Source organism: Amphiura filiformis, unplaced genomic scaffold (assembly GCF_039555335.1).
Source record: "Amphiura filiformis unplaced genomic scaffold, Afil_fr2py scaffold_77, whole genome shotgun sequence".
NCBI lineage: Eukaryota > Metazoa > Echinodermata > Ophiuroidea > Amphilepidida > Amphiuridae > Amphiura > Amphiura filiformis.
The window spans coordinates 362,587-387,894 of NW_027305541.1; the positions used below are offsets into that span (position 1 = coordinate 362,587).

General features: G+C 38.5%; 1 protein-coding gene across 1 annotated transcript; it reads right to left on the bottom strand.

Moving 5' to 3' along the window:
• Window positions 1-374: 374 nt before the first annotated feature.
• Window positions 375-25,234, bottom strand: LOC140144749 (ribonucleases P/MRP protein subunit POP1-like). Its single transcript, XM_072166556.1, is given in 10 exon segments — window positions 375-2,956; window positions 3,692-3,869; window positions 5,848-6,008; window positions 8,177-8,332; window positions 8,335-8,412; window positions 8,962-9,077; window positions 9,432-9,660; window positions 10,484-10,681; window positions 11,549-11,708; window positions 25,144-25,234. Coding segments are annotated over 9 exon segments (2,667 nt in total). The 5' UTR covers window positions 11,673-11,708; window positions 25,144-25,234; the 3' UTR covers window positions 375-1,529.
• Window positions 25,235-25,308: the final 74 nt, after the last annotated feature.

The window sequence follows — 25,308 nt, forward strand, 5'->3', positions numbered from 1 at the left end:
TGACCTTCCTGTATCACTGATTATGAAGAAGGATGATGATTATGCTATAGCAGTGGTGTAGCCAAGGTGTGGGGGAAAGGGGGGATGGCTCAATTGTGAGAACTCTTGCCCCCATCTCTCCCATTTTTAACAATTTGAAAGTTGCCTTGTTGCCCCTTTACCCCCTACTGGTCCTGGCTACACCTCTCTGCTATAGTGCATTTGGTCAAGTGCAGACAGTGCAAACTCAATTTGGTGCATAAACCTTCAAGTCATGAGCATTCCCCAGACTGATGTGGCAGTGACATCAAATCGCTAGAGTTCGCTCAAAGTGTTGGCGCATACACGCACACACTTAAAGACGCAAATGCCACATCAGGGTGAAAAATGCTTTAGACACTTTGAATCAAAGTTTACCAGGCCGCATAGCGAAATAATTCCAAGGCACATATAAGTTGCCTCCATTATGATAATAATGCATAATATTATGCAGTTTTTGTACACAAATAGATATGCGCACAATACAGCTAGTTAAGCCTTGACTGCTTTTCAAAACTTAGGGGTGGGGTTGGGCATAAGAATTTCAATATTCTATGATGTCAATTATACTAGTACCAGATTTCTATTGATGCCACCCTCATAGCTGCACTGCAGCTCAGCTACTTTGTGGCTAACTAGAGTACCAGTGCAGTGCCAGTGCAGGATATGTCACTACGGGCACTGTATCTATGATTCTGATGTGTGTAACTCAAGAGAACCCACACAGGTACCAATGAAGTAGCTCTGATGTGTTACTCTAGAGTACCCACTAAGTGCCAATGAAGTAGCTACGCGGCAGTATACCTCTGTGGTGCCAGCAATAGGAATCTGCAAGTATAATTCAATGTTGTTAAATAATTCCCATGTTGAATAATATGCTATAGACGAATCCAAATACACGCATCCCTACACCTGACTAGCAGCCTTTAGTTGGGTCCCCGTCGGCTACAATGCATCCAAAATGTGAAATGATTCGGCCTTGGCGAAAATTTTAAACTGCATTCCATCACTCGTTTTACACCTTCCGCGAAAACACAGGTAGACAAAAGATTGATTTAAGTTTACAACACAATACAGTTCCAACAGTTGTGAAAATAAAAGCCGCCTTACACCTAGATAAGGTCGAGGAGGGTTAATAGAATAATACGAATAGAGATAATTCCGCAGGTTATCCCGTCGCATCTATTCATGTACAAATGGATGAACAAAAGGACTATGTATGAATAGATGCGACAGGATTACCTCTATTGTATATATTATTCTATTAACCCTCCTCATCTTTGCATCTTCTCCAGGTGTTAGGCGGCTTTTATTTGCACAATCGGGCGCTCAAAACCCCAGGTTGGTGCTAGCGGGAAACCAAAGATGGCCGACCAAATCCTGACCATGACTTGGCTCGTTGGATTCGTCTATATCAGTCAAACTTCTAGCAATCAGTAACTATGGGAGTTTACAGGATTGCCACACCCCCGTGTAAAAGGGAGTGTATGGATTTCAAATAGAATAGCACATTAGACCTGTACATTGATGCTAGCAAACCTATACTGTAAAGACTTAGTGTCCCTCACCAACACTACAGCTGGTCTGTCCTTAAGCTTCCCTCTAACCAATTCTCGCAACCCCAACACACAACAGTACCCTACACCATACCCTTTCCCTGTACTCAACGCATGCACTCCATTGGTGAGATACCCAATCACCTTACGTGCACAGAACTTGACTAGATTTATGTCTTCCAAATTCGGCACTCCTAACTTATCTGTTATGATCTTTCCTTTGGTTTCATCAGTTTTCTCATCATCAGCCCTTTTGGTATTGTTTTTCTTTGGTTTCCTTGGCAACACATACTCTTTGTGTACTGGTTCCATAGGCCCTCCATAATGTGGGTTGTTTTCTAGTTGGGTTAAGTCAGCTGCAGATGGGAGGCAAATGACACTGTTTGGACCAGGGGCACCTTTGTTGATAAGGCTCAGTTGTACACATACATACATATAGGGATCGGCTAGTCCTACACTTGCTAATGGGTCTGTATCTTCAGATGATGTGTCACCTCGATAGGGTGCAGCTTGTTGCAAAGAGTCTGTTTTTGATTCCAGCTCTTTACTTCCAACTTCCTCTGCATCATCTGTTTTGAGCTTCTTCCAGGATGTTAATTCCATTTCTGAGCCAGAAGCACACCTCTTATGCGACTTCCCCTTGCCACTCACAGCAACTACTTCTGCCTTGTACCTTTCCATAAGCTCCTTCCTTCCTTTCAAATTCTTTGCCACCCTATCAGCATGATTCATTACAGCATTCAAACTCTGCAGCTTCACATGGTCTCTCACAACTACTATTGATGAGTCGGCATTGGAGTGTTCATTTGTTTGTTTGTTCTCAATTTCTTTCCTCCAATCATCAACCAACTTGACCCATTCCAAATTAAACGGAGAAGGAACACCCAATTTTCCATAGTTGGGTCTCTTTGCAGGAGGCTTTCTCCCTTGGATTCTCTCCATCTCTTTCCGCTGCATTACAGCTTGTGCCTTCCCAGCTTCCGTATCAATGGAATCTTCTGGAAAATGTGGCAATCCTTGCTGAAGAGAACAACTTCGCGATTCCCTCACCCCGCCTGCGCGTGCTCCTCGATATATCAAAGCGATCCAAAACCCCATTGCCCACCCACCGGGTAAAACAACATCCCAACCAGTGCCATATCCCATAATGCCTTGCCTGCTGCCTTGACCTTTGACCCCAGGATTATGAAGGAGTAGCACAGGTATCCTTGATTCCTGTCTGCCTAGGTTATGCTCCGTGCCTGGTACTAGAAGCTTGGCTCTCTCCTGGTTGAGTTGGTGTTGGACCACTTGTGTAGTTTTCACTGCCTCGCGTACATCTGCATCCCACAGAGGTGACAAACAATTGAATGAACTGCTGCTGGTACTTGATGAAGGGGGAACTGCAGATTTAGAAAGAATGGCAAAAATAGTATACAATGTTGAAATTGCTTCAAATTCAGATCTTCAAATCTTCATATTCAGATCACCTCAATTTATCTACAGACGTGATGTGTCAACTTTCTAACTTCCCACATCAGTATCTCAACATTTTTTTTTTTTAAATTTATTTTCACCTCTTACAAATTATTTGGTAGGAGACGACTTTTCAGCTTTATGAAGTTACTTATAGGTCTCATAACTAAGTACCAGTGCACAGCTTTTCTCAGCTTGCAGGCATGAGAATGGGTTTTTTGAAAACTGCCTGAAATATGTAAATTCAGTCTTAAAAGGCCCAAAACAGGCTGGAAAAAAAGCATAAATTTGGAACATAAAACTGCCTGACTTCAGGCAAAAGCCTGAAAATTCTCAAGCTTGAGCTTGGTGGGAGAACCCTCATTCAATGGAAGCTTAATTGTGGCTGCAGTAAGCTGGTTCTAAAGTTATGAAATTTTGCGATGTTTATTTTCTGATGTATTTTATTGTTTTTTCACTCCATATTTTTGTGTTTTTCTCTATTTCAAATTTACAACCTTTGGCCTCCATGGACCAGATCGTATCACAAATATAATATTTATGACACACAGGCAAGAGCACCCCCGCAGTACTGTGCTGAGTGTAACAATTACACATTCACAATTTATAGGGAAATAATATTTTGAATAGGAATTTCAGTTCAATGAGTGATCACACCTCACCTTTAACCTTTGCCGGATCAACCATAATCTTGGTTCTCTTCTGCGGTATCAGGATTCTTGGATCTCGGACAGTTAGAGCCATCACGCAGCGTGGATTGAGCTCTGAACTAGACTGGACAGCTTGTAGCTTCTGCCATGTAGATTGCTGATCCTGGTGGGACTGAGTATTTTCTGCGTTCTGTGGGTATAAAAAACTAGTTTTTAGCAAGCAAGTGGACTTGTTATATAGGCATTTCATGATAATGTTAATATTGTTTATCGCGTTATGTTTTCATTAGGCTAAAGAAAAAAAAGGTTCGTCTCAAAGCTCACAAAGCTTTTATGGTATTTTGAGAAAAAAAAATCAGATTTTCGCCAAATTTTTCCGGAAAAACTTTTAAATTTTTTTTTTAATAAAAAAAAAGTCTGTATTTCTTTTTTTTTTTCAAATCTCGCTATTTTACAAATGCGCATGCGAGCTTTAGGACAAACCTTTTGTTGTCCTTTGGCCTTATCAAGATCACAATAATGGTATGACAGTCAACGATATTTTGAGAGAAATATATGTCTTCAAAAATATGAAATTTGTCACATCTTTATTTTAGCCTATATCCCAATTTCATTATTGCTGACTTTGGTCTGTTGAATCAATTGTGTCACAAATAGTATATCAGATGTACTATATCCCGAGTTAAGTTGATTTTAGTAGGCACATCACTGGCCTACAACCCATTAAAATGGAGCCAAACACATAGCTTTTAGTGCTAAATCCACCAACATTTGTAATGCACATGCATTTTGAGATAGCATATCATTTGCTGAAAATTATGGAAAGTCAGTTTGGTCCACCATGCATGATAAACCAATATGGTACATGTCCCATTGTGTTATGTATGCCAATACATGCCATCTACTCCCTCCCTTTAAATTTGTTGAAAAAGTCAACAATACATAAATAGGAAAGAGGTGTGACTGCTACCCCCCCCATCCAGAAAAATCCACACTAACTTTTTAGATTAAAAAAAAATATTATCCTGTTTTGCCAAATGAAACATAGCTACATCCTAATCCTTTAGTTAGTCCTAACTGGCAATGAAAGTAACATTTTAATAGTTGGTCAATTTTTTGGAAATAAGGGCCAAAAACATGTGTTTTAGGGCATTTTTCGACTTTTTTCTTATTCTGTGATATTCAAGCCCAAAGACTTGAACAAAGACTAATTTCAAGTTATGTATTTAATTTTTTGGAAAACACATTTTCTAATCTTTTTCATAACCAGTTAGCATAAATAACACAATATTATAATATTAAAATCATGAGCTAACTCTTACCCTATACTCAAGATTTTGAATGCTTAGACTTGTGCCAAGTCTTACAATTTTGTGACTACAATTGTAAGAAAACATGCATTTTCCCCTCACATTGCAAAAAAATTAAAATTTGACTTTAATTGCCAGCTAGAACTAACTAAAGGATTAGGATTTAGCTATGCTTCATTTGGCCAAACAGGATAATATTTTTTTAATCCAAAAAAATTGGTGCTGTATTTTTCTGGAATGGGGAGTAGTTCAGGCCACAGAGAAAACACACACACATACCCCCCCCCTTTCCACCCCATCTCACAAGGATGTTAACTCCGACCTAAACAGGTTGATTGGTGAGAAACCTCTTACCCAGAATCTGAATAACCCAAGAATTTTTTTTTTTGTCTGATGAATTTTGAATCTAAAAACAAAATTAGTTTTAATGTTTTCTCACAGTTTGTGAAGAATAAGTAAAATTTACTCTATTTTTCCACCTACTTTGAACACCCTATTGCATTTTTATGAAGAGAAAATTCACACAGGCCTCTAGACTAAAGCCACCCTGTATGTCTCAACTCTGAACTGTAAGGAATGCAACCAGCAAGAGGCAATTATAGCAGCAGGGACCTCCTCCAGGGATCGAACCCAGAATTCCTTGCTATCAGATATTGAGACATAAATTTAGCTCGGAATGGTCTAGCATTTGGAGTAGAAAATCAAAGGACCTCACCTAGGGATCCATGAAAGGTACGTTTGAGCCAAAGGAGGGCAAAATCCAAGAGGGTGGGTGTACACTCAATCTGTTTTGGCATGGACTGACCTATTAGAGGATATTGCTGAGCCTTATAATAGCCCTACAGTTCCAACACTTACAGAGTAGAATTTTTCCCACCATGTCTCATCTGATGCGTCAGTTGGCATGGACACAACATCAGCTGTTTGCAAGGCATCAAGGAGGATGGGATGAGACAATGGTCCTCTCAGACGAAATCTAACCAGGTCATCCTTGAGTCCATGGACTGCTATACCTGTGTCTGTGTATGCAAAGATGGGATAAATATTTGGTAGCCATTAAAGTATTAACAGTAATCATCCCCCAACTCGCTCCAAACAAGTGGAGATCATTATACCATTAAAACCTACGACTACATATAATATCTGTATATAAGCTTTCTTGCAGATTTTTCAGGCTGTCAACAGGCCAAAATTACATTACAGTGCTATGGGGCACTGCAATATGTAAAATAATGCGCAAGTTACAAATTCAATTTCCGAATTAACAGAAATTTGGGAAACAAGTCTTTTTCATGGACATCTGTTGAACCATATACTATAATACGAAGATGCTAAAATCACAAGATACCCCTTTAGGGCCCATACCTAAACACATGTGTGCAGCTTTCCCCAGCTTGGCTGGGGAATCCCTCATTCAACATAGTTGGCAGTGGTGATACAAACCCATCCTTTTTATTTCAAACCCACCCTTTTATTTTATACCCTTTATACCACAACTCCGAAACCCACCCTTTCCAAGCATGGTTACTGATCATTGATAAGTGGTTATGGTGGTCCAGGAGGTGCAGATTTGTATCCAAAGAGAATTATATATTGAAGGTTTAGATGACTAAACAGAATGGGATTTCAATATTTTTTTTTTTTTTTCATTATAGTGTTATTCAATCCGAAATTACAGTAAGCTTTGAGATTGCAACTGTCGACTTCTAAACCCATGCCCTTTTGATCAGTGACCACGCTTTATATTTGGAAACGCATTTTAACAAGAAATTTTTCAAACCTACTCTTTTAGGCATTTTGTGGACCCTTCAAACCCACCCTTTCTAAAGCGTGGGTTACCAACTATGTTCAATGGGAGCTTTTAAAAGCATTGTGGTTGCAGCTTGGCTGGGGAAACCTGCACAATGGTAAATAGGTATCAGCCCTTAATGATTAATTCATACTTTAGGCTCAAAGATTAACAATTGCAACAATATGTTATGTGATTATTAAGCAAAATGAGTCGGATATCATCGGGAATATTGATCTTCAGATAAGCTTACTAATAATAGTATTCAACAGCCTTCGTATTTTATTGTTTTGAGCAACACTAAAATGAGAAAATCTCTGAATTATGATGGGGTTTTCAGCAAAATCAAGCTCTGAGAATGGCTCATGTGATGAAATTTAAAACTGAAATTTGGTTTTAATAGCCACCGGGACTCATTTAGCTTGAACGCATCACATACATGTATCTGCATTTGTGGTATTCAAAAACAAAAAGAGTTGAACCAACTCGTACAGAGCAAAACTGCATGAACTCGGGGCTCATTTCTTACTTTCTAATTCTATTACAACTATCCCCTGACATTCTCCTTCTTTTGATTAAGTCAGTATTTAAAGTGTACTATGTGCCTATCACACCAACTGAAATGACCTGGTGACTCACATTAAAATTTAGTGACTTGAGAAATGCTTTGTTGTGTTGACTTTGAAGGCTTCCACTGTCTTTGAGTTAATCGCAAGAGCTGGCATTTTGTTCCATTCAGTTATTGTCTTGGGGAAGAAGGAGTTCTTGTACACTTCTTTGGTGGCCCGGTATTAGTCTCCACGGCAGCCAGTTTGGTTACGCTCCCTCCACACAAACAGTCTGCCAATGATAACGAACGAGTTCTTTTTGATTGGCTAACGGTTTTCTGACGACGTCATCCAGCTTGACGTCAAACAAAGCTTTCAATTGGTCGATCGGCTAGACGGCTACTTCATTATTCATGAGCAATTTTGACTCGCCATCTCGCTAGCTGACTGAGGTCAATCAAGTTCCTGTATGTACAGCTCTATGTGTACATACGTGTAGCCAATCAGAAACGGCGTTATAAGTGGCCATTGGCAGACTGTTTGTGTGGAGGGAGTGTAACCAAACTGGCTGCGGAGGAGACTAGCCCGGTATTTACCTTTTCGGTAAATCCCATAAGCCTTGGCTAGTAGACCCGAGATGCTGTCATTTGATGTCATGCTGTGAACATCGCTACTGCGCATTTCAAAGACATGAAGTGTGCAGTAACAATGTGCACATTGACGTGACGACATCACAGGTCTACCCGCAAAGACTTATGGGATTTACCGAAAAGGTCTATTCAACAAATTTCTGTTGGTGGCCCCTGGTGTTTCTAGTATTCAGCATTAATGACCTTTGGCCTCTGTTTACCTTGCCGACACACATCTGTTATTTCCGTCAGAACTGTGTCATAACAAGCCGGGTGCACCCAGATCCACAGGTGTCTCTCTACCCTGCTCTCCTGTTTCTCCTGCTCCTCGCTGGGCAGCGCCCTCCATAGGAAATCGACAGGACATAGAGCAGAGTGGGGTACTTGTCTTTATGGTATAGTGTAAGTTCTCCGTGATGCGAGCCTGATATGTACACCTTTGAACCAAATGTCAAACCTATTATACAGAATTACAAATGACAAAACAAAGAAAAATTGGTTTAGGATGCATTAATGGATTAATTTTCATTTGAATACAATCAGACTTGAGTAGCATATCAGGAAGTGGGGCAGAGTGCCCAAAACTGGCCAGCTGCACCTACCAGGCAATCTACCAGGCAAAATTTGACCAGAATTGCTTTGTGAATATTCTTTTTTAACCAGTAAGCTCCTTGATGTTGGGATAAAATAGTGTAAAGTTGCAAATGGACACAATAAACACCAAACTTCACCTTGATTTTGGGCTAAAATATTCTTCAAAACCAGGCCAAAACTATGCCCAAATGGAATTTATTTACATGTACCTGTGCCCCAACCACACAACTAACCCCTTTCTACATTTGATCTATCACCTTAACGGTCCTCAGAGTCGATAGATCGGAGGTGCTTTATATGCATGTGTTTCCCACCTCCGCCCTAACAGGGGGTGTAAGGATTTCAACAGGAAGAGCCTATTAGGGAGGCACGGCATATATGAATGACAAATAAACTCATGAAGATTGCTTACCAGTTTGCTGGCTTGTAAGATGAGACAGAGCCTCTAGTACACTGTCCTGTGGACCCTTTACTTCAATTACACCATGGTACGAAATGTCTTGTATTAAACAATGCTTAGCTACAGCCCTGCATGGAATAAACAAACAAACGTGCATGTGATGAGAAAAAGTGTATTATGTGGACCTTTGATTCTACACATTGGGTTTCTTCTTTTTCTAGTATGCCAGCATTTGCAAATTAGTTAAAAATTGAGCCAAATCCTATTATTGTCCATACAAATTTGCTGAAATAAGAGAATTTGAAAGTTTCTACATTATGTTATGACATTTCAATCAGAGGTTATTGGGTAGAACATAAAAACAGGTGGTTTTATTGGTTAGGGGGGTTATTGAATATATACGACTTCAACAAAAAGGAGAGTAATGACAGGCACACACCCGTCACTTCTAAAGTTGAGCCCCCTCGGCTTGAAGTTTATACCTGTACGTAGCTCGGGCGCTCTTGTCAGACGGTTGCACTGGGATGCGCATGCCCCACAAGTCAGCCATCTTGAATCTCTTCGCATGCCACAAATGGGTTTCCAGCCACGCATGTTGGCGCTGTCTTCGCTCAAATTCTTGTCTCAAGTTGCTATGACGACGACGGTGACGTCTTGATCGCTTTGGCCTTGCTTTGGCTTCATCTTTTGAGGAGCTTCCACTTTGTCTTTCTGAAATTAGATGTTTGAAGAAAATTAAACATTCTTGATGCAAGAATGAAAACTTGAATGGAAAATAACAGTCTGTCTTACTTTTTTGTACTTTAACCCCATGGCACTACCCGCCAAATTATCGGCTTCTAAGAATTATTTTGATTGGTTACAATAAGGGCTACATTTTGTATTTCATGCATTGAGCCAATCAGAGATGTGGTAAAGAATTGACAGAAGGGAATTAAGCTTTAAATTGCTGAGCGATATCAAAGCTTTATTTTTATTGGTTACTCGGACGATTAAACCATATTATACACCAATCAGAAGCGCTGTAAGAAAAGAGGCTGTAGTGCCCATGGGATTAAACAAAACCTTGTTACATTGTGAAAACAGGTGACTAGACATGGACATGTGGGGGGGGGGCAAAAGACTGATTGGTAGAACTTTGTCTCGGTCAGCAGGGAACTGCCCAAGAGCAAAAGAGAGTTGATTTAATATTGATTTTCATTATTTTCCTCCTGATTTTAACCCCATATATTTTGAGAGGGTGTGGTCTGCCCATCCCATACTTCTCCCTGATTATGCCCATGACTGGGAGAAGATGGCCCAGGAAGATGGCAAGCACATATTGTGATGAGAACAGTGGGAATCAAAATCTTTGAATCTTTTTGAAGATCAAAGCAAGGAGCCATCCTAATATGTTTGGTATGATTTTAAAGGGTATAAAATATGGATTTCAAATCTGGAATATCTTAAAAAGTTATTTCGCCAACTTTATGCTCATTTTTCGAGAGCAGGTCATTGTGAGTTAAAGCTTTCTGGTTCTCAACCCTCAGTTTACCTACCTCTTGAGCAAACTGGTCCCTGAGTCTTCTCGGTAATCTCTTGACATTATGGCTACTGGCTCTGCGTCTCATGTGACGGGGGAGTTGCTGATGTGACCTCCTCCTACCGGTGCCACCTTTAAAGACATTTACTTTCTTCATCAATGTGTTGATCTCTGCTGACCTGGCCTTGGCAAATTCACCAACATTAATGGCTGTGAGATGGATTCAAAATAATACTGTGGTAAATAAGAATGCTGACTAGGCTTGGGCAACTAAGTCGCCAATTAGTTGTTAGTCGCGACTACGACTATTGAAAACCAAAAGTCGACTAACGCAACTATATTTTGTTAAAAAAACATGTTCAAAGCGCCCGATATCCGCCCAACCAACTAACACACAAACTGTGAAAAATGTGTTAAAAACATTAGTCATTGTCTTACCAATAACACTATGAAGTAATCATAAAGTACATTAATAAATCATCATTAAAATTGGTGTTGTTGACTTGTTGCAGGGGTGTGAGACGCCACAAACAAAAAACGAGGAAAATCACTAAAAACGCTGAAAAACAGCGTAAAATCAGGGTTAAAATGCCAAATATGGGCTGATAATACAAGAAAAAGCGAATATTTTGGCAACAAAAAACAAGGAAATCAGCTGAAATAGTAACTCTCACACCCCTGTTGTAGTTAATTTGCACTAATCTTTGACCCAATTGTCTGGTCCAATTTTGACCACAGATAGTCGCAACTATAGTCTTAGTCATGACTATTTGCTGCAGACTAGTCGACTAGGAAAAAGTGATAGTACCCAACTCTAGTGCTGACCTCTTCACTTTCAATGCTTGTGTTAGTGAATCGCACGATAATCTTAAGTGTGCTGGAACTTGTATGAACATCTCTATGCACCTAAGCAGACATGATAAACCAAACAACAATAGGCACAAAAACAGACAAAGCTCGATTGATGGCCAAACATTACCAATCCCAGAGCTCATAGAATTGTCAGGAAAACAGTACAAACACAAGTGATCAAAACCGGAATCAAAACAATGGAAGTGTAGGCCTGCATCTTCTTACCTCTAGCTTCAATACTCATGACATCATCTTTCCTCTTTGTCACTTCACCTTTGGACTGCTGCATGTTTCCTGAGCCTCCCCGTCCCCGATTAGCTTCCTTGGTCCAAGTGTTACTCTTAGCCATGCCGATTTATCTGACAGTCACATTCCACTCTCAAAACTGTAATATAATACAAATGATATGGGTGACTGTAGTTTTCACTAAAATCAAAGAATCCACATAATGATCAGCAATGCAATCCATGTTTTAAAAAATATAGAAAATAGGCTGTCGCAAAAATTTGCAAGAAACTATAAAAGAAAAACAGGAATTTTTTTAAAATATTGCATTGAACTTTTTGGTAAGAAAATGCGCAAATTGTGCATTTTCAAAAACTGGCACACGCATTTTGCTCTCAAAAATAGCGTATTTCCCTAGATGTTTTAATTACCGTACTTTTGCTTCTGTTGAACTCTAGCAATATCAATGTTAAGAGCCAGTCTCCCTTTTATGTATGGTACATTTTAACAGGGTACTACACCCCTGTGGTAAATTTGTGACTATTTTTGCATTTTTCTCAAAAACTAATAAAACACTGGTAACAAAAGTTTATATTATAGGGGCAAGGAATCCAGTTACTACACTGGAATTTCAGTGACTCAAGACAAGTAGTTGTTGAAGCCCTGGAAATTTCAGCATCTCTGAGCCTTATGTGCGCCATATCATCATCCCAACCTACTTTTTGCATTTTTTTGACGTACCAAATGGTCACATTACAAAAGCCAAGAAAAAAAGTTGGGATCTTGATGGTGCACAAAATCAGCAAATCCAATGTTTTGATGAAAAGTGCCCTTGTGCAAACTTCAAAGTATCATAACAGGCTGAGCCATCCAGATCCCAAGTCCAAACGAGTTTGAAATTAAAGACCGTCATGGTACCGGGTATGCGTTCCATTTCCAAGGAGTCAAACTTTTTTTTTTTTTTTTCACCCCCCTCCGCAATGCCAAGCCCCCACCGAAGTAAATGAACACTCCCTAATTATACTTTTATAAAGGTTTACGTCTATGTGCATTCGTGATATTATATTGGGACTGGGCGATACCCAAAAGCAGGGTCTTAGGCAGGATTTGAAGGTTTGGTTGTGTAAATTTAAAAAACTGGGTGTGTAAATTTAAGATTTGTGTACAAAGTATAGGCCATGTGGGCAAAAACTGGGTGTATATTTTTACAATTTTGGTGTGTAAAACCAGAGAAGATGTAATAAAGAGGAGGTTGATCAAGCTATCCTCATGTGTGAGACCGCTCACTCAAAGTAAATGATGAATCACCCTATTTAGCTGCTTTAGGCCACATAAAATTAATTATTCGTTTCGCGTCCACCGCTCGCCTGGGTTTTGGGCCCCGCATGGATTTATTTTTATTTTTTATTTTTTTCCAAAAGTACGATAAAATACTGAAAAATACGAAAACAAACATAAATCAAAGTGCCGTGCAGTCCGCATGTATAGAATTAAACATTTAGCACTAAGTGATGACTGGTTCAGGCTGAAAATTTAAAATGTATTTAGTATGTATCATTGATTTGCAGTATTAATATTTTGTAGTATAGGCCTACCGATAAATGTATTGAGCAAAAGAAGCGGAAAGTAAGGCCGCCGGCCTATTCTTATGGGGACAGAACTCGGCAGCTATGTCTATGATTTAATATTGCTGTGTTGTGTTCGTAGTTCGTTCATAAAAAACCTTTTAAAGGGGTGTGTAGTGATAGGTAGCTTTTTTATAGTCTGTGCAATGCAATGTGTAAAACATGTTCGATCTACCTATTTCTTTTTTGACTAAATGATTGATGTACTCGTTTTTTTCATGGGCTAGTAGCCTAATTATTGGCGTGCAGCCAGGTGCCCAAAATTGGTTATCATCCGAAAAAGACATAGTTCAACTTGAAGGAAAAAAAAAAGAAAAAACCCGCCTCACTTTTCAAAACCAGGTGGACGCGAAACAAATTTATTTTTTTATGTGGCCTTACAATAAAATACCACAATAGGGTTTGAACCCGGGATGGGTGTGATACACAAGTTGCAGCTAACTGCTTTTAGGGATAGGTCAGTGTGTGCATGTCATCATGCCATAGGCCTACACACCATGCATGTAGACCCTGTCATCTTGTCAGATTTCAGATAAAATATGACTGAAGTTCCAAATTATACTTTTTGCTACTTGTTGCCACTTTCAGACTCTATTATTTATGATAAAGAATGTTATCAATTATCAGAATATCTTTATTAGGTTGGCAGGAAATGACAGGAAAATACATAAAATAATAAAATAGAAATGATCAACAATCATCACCTCTCTAAAAAATCCTAAAAATTTCTTCTTTAGAAATTTATATATTTACAAAAACAGTGGATTTGGGGGAAAATTTTACAGCACTCGATTTCTTTCTTGTATTATCAACATGTGGTATCCCATCCAAGCAGCAGGTCCTTAACACACGCGTTTCATACTTTTTAACAAATTCTCTATAGAAACATTGGAAATATTTTCAATTCTGAAGTGAAAATTGGTCAACCATGGGCGGTCACACACATAACATCATAGGATATTTCAAGTGGATGTCTAACTACGATAAGGATAATGAACTGAGTGCAATGCATTAGTCAAGATAATCGCACGCGCCGTGGAGTTATTGCATTTAGCTCGAGAGCCGATAGGCTCGAGAGATAAATGCACTAACTCCATGGCAAGTGCAATTATCTTGACGAATGCATTTGCACGTGTACATTATCCGTCATACACTTTGAGTGTATTAAAACAATAGGCAATATTAATTGCTGCATTCATTATATTAGTTTTAATATTAGGGAAAATATCTTACATTTTAAAAACACCGTCAGGTCATTGACCAGCTAGGTAAAATTTAACTGGAAAAGAAAATCAATCCCTGTATAAGTTAACTATCAATGGTATCGATTGCGCCATACGTCATACTTTAGTAACTTATTCACGCATGGTTTGTAACTAATTGACTTTATGAACACAGAGAGCACTGAACCAGTTCACTGGAAACGATCAATTTAGATGTCCGACTAGTACTACGGTGAATTGAGATGAGAAAAAAACCATATCAACTGGACGCGTTATTTCTTTCTGCAACCATAATGGGCCGCAATGCGATAACACGTAGTACATACATGTAATTATAGGCCTATGAGGCTAGATATAACACGAGTTTATTACCATTATTATTTCCTCTTACTTACTAAAATAAAATAAAATCGATAGAATTAAAATTCTACAAAGGTTTACCTGGGGTTCGAACCCACAACCTATGTATCCATAGTCTAATGCCTACACGACTGTGCTATGATTCGTTGTGCCAGAAAGCTGTTTGTTTATGATACTTATTGATTACGGAATAAAGTGCATACACACAATATACTATTACTAGTATATTAGTACTAATAAATACGAATATAATCCTAACCCTAACCCTAATCCCTAACCCTAACCCTAACCCTAATCCTAACACTAAACCCTAACCCTAACCCTAAACCCTAACCCTAACCCTAACCCTAACTCTAACTCTAACTCTAACCCTAACCCCTAACCCTAACCCTAATCATAAGACCCTAACCCTAACCCCTAACCCTGACAATAATGAACCTTGCCTCGGACTATGCGGTTAGTGATATATTGCGGCCCATTATGGTTGCAGAAAGAAATTAAGCCAACTGGACTTTATAGCTCTATAATTTGAACTTTAAAAAATCTACTTATATTAAAACACACGACATTGGGATTTTACAATTTGTTCAGTATTATAAAGCATGATCATTATATTATGCGCTAGTGTGTTTTTCCGGGCCCGCCATGTTATTTTAGATATAGGCCTACATGTATTTCATTTATAAAATGCTGAATTTTTTGCAATAGTGTCATCTTGTATAATTATGATCCACCTGTTTTTGGCCCTTTTTAATTAATAGAAGCTCGATTATTCTCATTTGATGTTTGATTTATTTGAGGTAATTAATCATAATTTATGACAATGATATTTGCAAAATAGAACACCGTTTGTAACTATACCATTTTAACACCACAGAATGTATATTCGTACATTTTTGATGGTATATATACCGAACAGACAATTATATAGTTATGTGACGTCTGTGTCGAAAGCGCCACCTAACTCTACTATATATATAGTTGTGTGAAAGTAGTATTTCTAGTATTTGAGCGTGTATGTTTTATCTAGATTCGATTGTTTAGGGTATCGGCTTTATATAATGAATCGATGAGCTTGCGAGCTCATATAATTTGGGCTATGAAGGGTAGTTCGCAAAAATAATGCACGGGAGAAGAATACATAACGATGAATAGAAACGGGCACTAGAAGTGTATTTGAGAATAAAGGACTATGAATAGATGCGACAGGATTACCTACGGGATTATCTCAATGATATAATTCCATTGACCCTCCTCTTTATTACATCTTCTCTGGTAAAACACTCCCTACACGGCTGGCTGCCTTTAGAAGCCCTTGAACAAAAGTGCATAAGCATTGGTTAAAGACCGCCTACCGGTATAATGAAACCTTGAAAATAATTTAATAAATGAAATAGTTGTCTCGTTAGGACTATGTCATGAGCTGAAAAAAAGGACGCTGAACTCGATATCAAGTGTGAAGTGCCTAAATACTCAGTCTACTGCTTGTTCGAGAAGTCTAGCCAAGAATTTGCTCACCGATAGCTTCACATTCTAGGCTTGAGACCATTGCATTCAAAATCGAGTCGGATTCACTGAAGCATGACACCGTGTAAAAGCAATGGAAGTTTAGCCAAATTTGTGCCAGAACTGTCATCAATGACAGCACTAGATGAGAGAACTAATGTACTTGATCAGCAGAATGAGTGGATTTGGGGTGATGCGCAAGAAAAGTCTTGGCAGCAAGTGAAGAAAGTGCTTTCTTCAGCCCCTGTGCTTAAGTTCTATAATCCAGACAAACAATGCAAAGTATCTGCTGATGCATCTAAAGATGGTCTTGGAGCAGTCTTACTCCAACAACATGATGATGAGCAGTGGGCACCAATAGCCTATGCATCTCGTGCAATGACAAGTGCTGAAACACGATACGCGCAAATCGAGAAAGAATGTTTAGCATTAACATTTGCATGCGAGCGATTTCATCAGTTCCTGTATGGCCAGAAAGTACAAGCTGAAACAGACCACAAACCGTTGGTAGCCATATTTAAGAAGCCACTTTCTGAAAGTCCGCTAAGATTACAGTTGATGCGCATTAGATTGCAAAGATATGATCTTGAGTTAGAGTACACACCAGGTAAACTGTTATTTACAGCCGACGCTCTCTCTCGAGCTGTAGATATTAATGCATCATCACAAGCTGATGAAAGTATAGAAGATGACATAGATGTTTATGTTGATATGATCATGACATCACTTCCAGTAACCACAAGCTCAACTAAGAAAATCAAAGAAGAAACTTTGATAGATCCTGTGCTGCAAAAGCTAACTAAAGCCATAATGGAAGGATGGCCAGTACAGAGACAACAGTGTCCAGTAGAAATCAGAGATTTCTGGAACTACAGATATGAATTGTCAGTGGTAGAAAATCTGATCTTAAAGGGTAATAGATTAGTAATACCTACAAGTCTGCAAAGAGAGCTGTTGCAACAAATTCACAAGGGTCATTTGGGCATGGAAAAGTGTAAGCGCCGTGCTAGAGAAGTTATTTTTTGGCCTTGTTTGAATGCTGACATAGATGATATGATACAAACATGTTCAACATGCATGAGTAACAGAAAGAAGCAACAGGCAGAACCACTGAAACCTCATGAAATACCACAAGTGCCATGGGAAAAAGTTGGAATGGATCTCTTCACTGTAAACAGAAAAGACTACTTAGCAGTGGTAGACTATCATTCTCAGTATATTGAGATCTCCACACTTACCAGTACTACAAGCAGAGCTGTAATAAATATAGTGAAATCTATATTTTCCAGACATGGAACACCTGTTCAAGTCATAAGTGATAATGGTCCTCAATTCTCAAGTCAAGAATTTAGAGAGTTTGCAAAGGAGTGGGACTTCGATCACACTACATCAAGTCCTCACTTTCCATCGTCTAATGGACAAGCAGAAAATGCTGTGAAGATTATGAAAAACATGATAATGAAAGTAACTAGTACTCGTGAAGATATTTATCAATTAAGCTCTTCAAGTATACAGAAGTACACCTCTGGAACATGGTAAATCCCCAGCAGAGTTACTGTTCAACAGACGTATCAGATCAAATCTTCCAGTAGCTAAAAAGTTACTTGAGAACCAGTCGCCCAGCTCTAATGTGGTTGTAAAGAAAAAAGAGCTGAAAAAGAGACAAAAGACTAACTATGACAAAAAAGCAAAAGCTGTGCCTTTTGAAACATTGAAAAAAGGAGCTACAGTTAGACTACAAAACATGGAGAAACCAACCATGAACAAACCACAATGGTCACTCAAAGGAGTAGTTGTGGAAGTTCTCCCAAACCGTTCCTACAAGGTGAGAACTGAATCCGTGAAGTCCTCAGAAGAAACAGACGTCATCTGTTGGCAACGACTGAACCAGAGGAGGAAGATGAATGGTAGTACGACGCAGACGACCAACCAGTAGTTGATCAGCAAGCACCCGCACAACCAGTACCAGAAGGGAACAACAACCAACCAGCTGCGCAACCAGATGTGAACCATCCACCTGAGATCCGCAGAAGTACAAGAGTCCGGAAGCCTAATCCGAAGTACAGCAGTGATGTGTATGACTGCACATAGAACTCTTGAACATTAATTTTGTGTACCACGAGTCTGTGAACTCTGAACTTTAAAACTTGTTTCAAAGTTTTGGTACACATGTCTGATATATAATCACACTTTAATTACATAAAAGTGAAGACAAGAACTGATTGTTTTTTCTAAATCACTTTATTCAGTCAAAATTTGGTATCATTTCAAAATTTTGTGAGTTAATTGAAGTTGAAAGTTTTCAATAATTTTAAAAGTTTTCACATGTTGTGACATGTTAACTTAATCAACCGAAATGCTTGGTTGTGCTCGATAAGTATTTTTTTTTTCCTAATTGGATAATTTATGTCACATTGGACTTTTGAGATATTAAAATTTCAGATGTCAAGTTATATATAGTAACTTCCTATCTTTTAAAGGAGGGAAGGTGTATTGATATCATCATAATCATAGGCCTATAGTGATGTGCGCCCATAATAAGAGAGTAGCAAGATGGCGCACACCGTCGTCATCCCTATATCTTCGTGTTAAAAATTGCCGTGGTAGTACGATAAATCCTCACGTTTTTCAACATATACGCATGGTGATTTTGTTCGAGATAGGCCGTATGACTCAGGCTATGCATACAATTTGAGATTTTGAGAGCCGCCACACTGTTTCTATTCTATGTTTTACGATTTTCGCATGATCAGTATATGGCTGGCCGTAACCGCCACAACGTGGAGCTGCTACGCGTAGCTTACTTTTCGCTTCGCGGAGCTAAATTGACCAATCATGTTAGATCTTTTCATTACGCTGAGCCAGTTGATGCATCATCGTTCCAGAGAGAAAAACTCTTGCCAAAATTAATGTTTACTATGTGGATTTTAAATGAATCGAATGTAAATAAACCACCAACAGTTGTACAGGATCAATACCATTGTTTGATTAGTGTATAGTCAATGTTACCTTGCATGCATGTGCCATGTGTGTGGCGTGTTTGTTTGTTTGTCTACTGTGTCAGGCCAGGATCACTGACACCCACGGTACTGATACTGTCATACTATCACGGTGATCATATTGTTGAATGTTGTTGACTTTAAAATAATCATGATGCAGTCATGTCTACAGTAGAATTCACCACGACCTTTGAAGGACTTAAACCCCATTAAAAGCTATTAAACCAAGATAATACTCAATGAAAACAGCTCAACTATGTTACATCAGATCTTCTCTGGTTAAATACACACTGCACTTGTGTCTGTTTTACCTGTGCAATGAACAATGAGCTGGTATTATAGTTTCAGTTGGGTGAATGATTATAAAGCGAGAACGCAAAGGTAACAATACTGTCTGGGCTTTTGTTTACGAAATGAGACAATAGTCTGCTTATTGTTAACCAGCGTTCTTGAAAATGAGAAGCATAATGGTTTGCAGACTTAACACGGTTTAGAAATAATTTGTTCATATTTTTTGGTGTTATCTGTCGTTTACATATCCTTCCTAAAACACAAAAGTACCAATATTTCCAAACACCTAAATTAGCTAAAAATTTAGGACATGTTACAAAACTATATTTTCTAGAATTTCAGAGAATACTTTAAATATTGACTGGTTATTTTTTACACAGTGACGTCATATAGGCAATGGCATAATACTTCTAACATACACTAGGTCACGCGTCAATGGTGAGCGCACTGAGTATTGTGTATAGGAAAACGGGCAGTACCGTAACTACAGTATGTATGGCCTACTACTAGTATATAAAGTAAATCCGAACTGGTTTGCTGAAGGTCGAATTCCATGAGCCACGCCCGCATAAGATGTACAAATCAGCTCCCGGCGATACACTGCAGATCGCAGAATTGTGTGCATTACCACCACTCTGCCTAGCTATATAGTTGTGTACAATACTGTATGAGTTTCTTGTGAGTGCATGTCCATCTTAATAATAAGTCGGTTCGTACTTTTCATAAATTACTTTTTGAATCATAACTATCGTGACCGAGGATATCTTGCAACTACGTGAAGCTCGTCTGGCAAATTCTTAATGACTAAATTCGCTTCACGTAATGAGTAAGTCGTACTTGATTGGTCAGTTTTACCTCCGAGTAATGAAAAACTCTAACATGATTGGTCAATTTGGCTCCACGGAACAAAAAGTCAGCTACATCGTAGCAGCTCCACGCTTGTGGCGGTTGCGACCTACTATATCAGTATCCCATATGATATTTCTATTGTAAGAAAATTTTATTTGTTGTCACGTAAATCACAGGTTTCGTTTAAATGTACTAACTGGAAATTAAATGTACTAATTAGTGAGGACCGGTATTTTGCTGTGGATATGTTTAACTGCAATTTGCGGGTAAAAAATTTGAAATCCTGAGTAAAAATTGTAATCATATTCAACTCTTTGAGAAAAAATTTATATAAAAGAATGCATGTAAAATCCAGCTGCAATACAATGTACATTATTGACACACTATCACGCTCTTTATCTTCGTCAATAATAGAATAATCGATTTCAATCGAATTGAATGCATGAGTTTGTAGTTGACTACTGAGCGACCTAAGCGATCGATTGCTAGCCAATCAGATAGAACTCCTTTTCTTGCGTTCAGTGAAATATCACTAAGCCTGTCGCTCACTACCACTCGCCCGTCGCTCACCAACGGAGTATTAAATTTATATTTATCGTATAGGACGTCGACGGTGTGTGGCGACCTCCAGTAATAAATAAACCAGTGTTATCTAATAAGAATATTAGATCTTTGTGTTCTGCGTAATCCATCCTGATATGTGTTCATAGTAAACACAATAAACACAGCCGATCACGACAGGCGATTGCATCAAAAATGTTGCTAGAAAATGACACTTTCTGAACAGCAAAATATTAAACTGTCCAAATTAGGCAAATCTTGCTCAAAAGATACAGTTGACTCATCAAAATAACTTTCATCCAAATTTCAACATTTTACAGAATATATATAAACCTCCGGTGCAAAAACTATTGCGTAACTATTGTGTGCAAATTCGAAGCTACATGAGTTCTCGAGTAATCTACTGCTACCAAGTTTGCAACATAAAAGTTGAAATAAGTTGGGTGGGTGGGGGTAGGGAGAGCAGCTGATTGATTAAAGTCATAATGTACGATCTTATAATATGAAGTTGGTTGATTTTTTACAAACCTGATTTTTTGGCATATTTGTAATGTTTACACATGTCACAACTTGCACCTGAATGGAATCAGCCAAATTTGTTGTGTTTGTAGGTAAACAGAGCAAAGTTCGACATAAAGTCATAATTCAAAGAATTATGACTTTATGTCCTCCCATAGAACTGCGTGTTAAACGATCAAAATAACAAGCAGTGTTTCTTTCACTTTACCTCGTTATTTCAGCTCAAAATGGACAGAAACCATTCCCGATAATTATTACTAGTATTATTTCAGCATTTTGAGTATATAATGACAAATTTAAAATTGAAAGGAAATCGTACATTAAGCCTTTAACAATGGTATGGGATAAAGTGTATAGTCATGATTGATGATAGTGCAACACAATTGCATGATTTCCATTAGAGTTTGTACTAAAAAATACAAGGCTCCTGTAGCCTAAATAGTGGCATGTTTGTCATAATAATAATTACACAGCTTCTTGAAACTCGATTTAATACTCCATATATTTATCCATAATAAATAAAAATTCATTGCCATGTATTGTATTGTATTTGGGAATTCCGCCTATTTTCAGGCGCACCACTGAGAAAGCAGTGTACTATCTATATCACCATTTCACAACATTACATGTACACAACTATAATCTACTACAATCACTGTAGGGCCTATACAACTACCGGTACTACTGCCCTGGGACCTAGGGAGGGTGCAGGTAACAAGCCCGGGGATGATCCCCCTACTCATTTCGATAAGGCCTGCAACTTTTTACATGCTCAGGTTTGACTCGTCTGACACACGGAACCGCCATTTTACGTGACCATTCAACCACAAGACGCGGGCACCCACCGTGTACACCTGCACATTCTACACGGTGGATGGGAGCGAGGAGAAATATCACAATTATATTCTACTAGACTGAAGAGACTATGATTATGATATTGCCGACCTATAAGCCCTTTCGTAATTTCGGAAAATTGCAACTGCGCATGCTCAGACATCGTCACACAGTATTTCAACGAGAGATAAACACGAGGAGGCTGCAGTGCATTTCCAATGCAGTGAACTGTGCCGTTTGCATAACAACATCTTGTACTGGAATTATGCCGATTATTTTGTCTTTATTTCTTCATGATACATTGTATTTGATTAAATATATTGATATCATGAAGAAATAAAGACAAAATAATTGGCAAAATCTCAGTACAAGATGTTTTATGCAAACGCACAGTTCACCGCATTGAAGTGTACAGTAACCTCATCGTTTTATCTCAATTCTATCGGCAAATATTAGGCCTACCCATGATGCACCATGATCTGAAATTGCGAAAGGGCTTATTGGAACTATTTAGAGTGAGCAACAAGGATCGGGCAGGATGGGGTTTCGAACCACGGACCCCTCGCTTTATTAGAGCTCCCTAATGCCAATGGTCCAGCGCCTTAGACCACCTCGCCCTCATGTTAGTACATCATCCAAATCTGTGCACATCACCCAAACTGTAGGTATCCCAGGCAAACCTTAGTTAACACATTTGCTAGTCAGCCAAATTCGCGAAAATGTCAATGCAAATTTACATAGAAATTTAAAACAACTGGCCGAAGAAGGAAACCTACATAAATGTTTTCTATACTTCACTTGACCCAAATATATGATTTTTTATGGTGATAAGACAATCGCACATGGAATTTTAGAGGGATTTTGATAGCAGTCCCATTAAAAAAAGCTGCTATCATAAATGAGACTAAGATCTAGAAACACCCCCGAACTGCCGTTTTGGGGAATTTTGCTAGCTGAATCTTTTTGATGAAAGTCAATCTTTGACAAGATGTAACTTTGCTACGGAAAGTGCTATGAAAAAAGGGTTTTCAGTTTTGGCTTTGTTTACTCAAGGGCTTTAATTTGATATATAAAATGATGCTGTTTGATGGCAAATTTGAATTCACCTAGCATACCTACAAACTGAGATGGCAGTCAGTGCAAACTTAAATACATGTAGAGCAAATGCCCGGTAACTTAAAGTTTGCGTTGCGACTATCCCAGAGGCCCAATTATTATTAGAACAGTTTCGGTTGTCGCCGGTAGGGTAGACAAGTTGTCCACATTTCGCCAACTTCATTTGACATTAAAACAAACATGACAATTGACATAATTGTATTGTCATTAAAGAAATCTGAAAGTGAAATGGAAGCACATCACTGCAGTATGATATTTTAGTATACTTGTTAATTGTGGATTTAATAAATTATGCCTGGGCTGTGATGACATGAGATACTGCCTGCAGACTCAGTGCAATCATCGAATTCACATTGAATCAATCATCGCGCAATACAAATTCACTGCAGTGTATGCTAGCTCGAGATACTCTAGCTAAAATACAGGTTTACATTTACTATCTTACATTATCTTGCTGTATTTCAGCTAGAGTTCCAAACGACAAGCTTCCGGGTTTTTTTGGAGAACAATACTGTTACGTAAGATGAAGAAGAAACCCGCCTCGAGCCCGCCCTACTCATTATTTCATTGTACTTATTGCAATTTGCCTCCACACATTACGTAATCAACACAAAGCTTTTGTTTTGTGAGGATTAGTGAGTGGATAAGAAATTGACAGTGGAGGATACGAAGGACACGCCGATTGTTAGTTGTCAATCATGAATTGCCGCAACGTATTAATATTTTACTGCATGGCATTCCGCAAACACCAAGACAAATTATGCCGTATTTTTCTAGACTCGCTTGCCAGTCCTATACGCCGTACCTATGTATATTGAGGACTGGCTTACGCCATTTTGGATGTCAATAGAAAATAAACACTTAACGATTTGCGAAGGTTAAAAAAAAAAAAAAAATCTTTAAAATTTCATCAATGTATATAAATGTGGTACCAACTGTATTGTGTTTGATAATTTAAGACTCGGTTGAAACAAAATTAAGGATCGAAAGCATTTAAGTGTCCAAAAGGCAAAATTATCGTCAAAGTTCTGCGAAATCGGCACCCTTGCGAAGGGTTCAGAATTCGAATCGGGAACGAAAATATCCGATCTTTGCGATCAAAAACACAAAATTACATATTTAAACATACTATTGGCAAAAGATATTATTACCAAACAATATAGAATAGAAAATTTGACATCATTTTCTCAAAATAATGAAAAAATTTGCTCACCACTAGACATCGAAAAAGTACGCAATCCAATTCCCGTTCAAACGCGTGGGAAACTGAAAGTGCATAATCGTGACGTTATTTTTCCAAAGATCATCTCATATGAAGTAAGCTGAATGCGATCTGTACTTTTGTCAGTGTTTGTAACATTCCGATCGCTTTTGATCATGTTGATCACCATCGGCGAATTTGCTTGAAAACACGTGAGTTCATGTTGTGTAAACATAATTAGCATAGACACAAATGAAATTACGATGCAATACAATGCAATTTGAATGCGCAGCAGATCTATAGAAATAACTTTGCCCGGTTTTATGCAGAATTAGACCCTGTCTGTCGTCTGGTGTATGCAGGCAATGCACGCACGCATGTACGTTCATCATGTTCATGCGGAAGACGATATGAGATTTCATATTTCGAGATTACATTGACGGGTTTGAACCTAAAAGTCCAAATGAAGCGTTCACGAAATACACCGAAAACCTAAAACTACAAGCAATACCTGTAATACTGTATAATGTGACAATAAACCTTAAAATTATTTCACCAAAGTGCACGCCGAAAGCCACACTGTAGTGGCAGACATGTTGGCATACGCGCTATTAGATCAACAAAAAACAGCGCCTCAGCCAATCAGAACACAGGGAGACGAGCTACGCCTAATGTG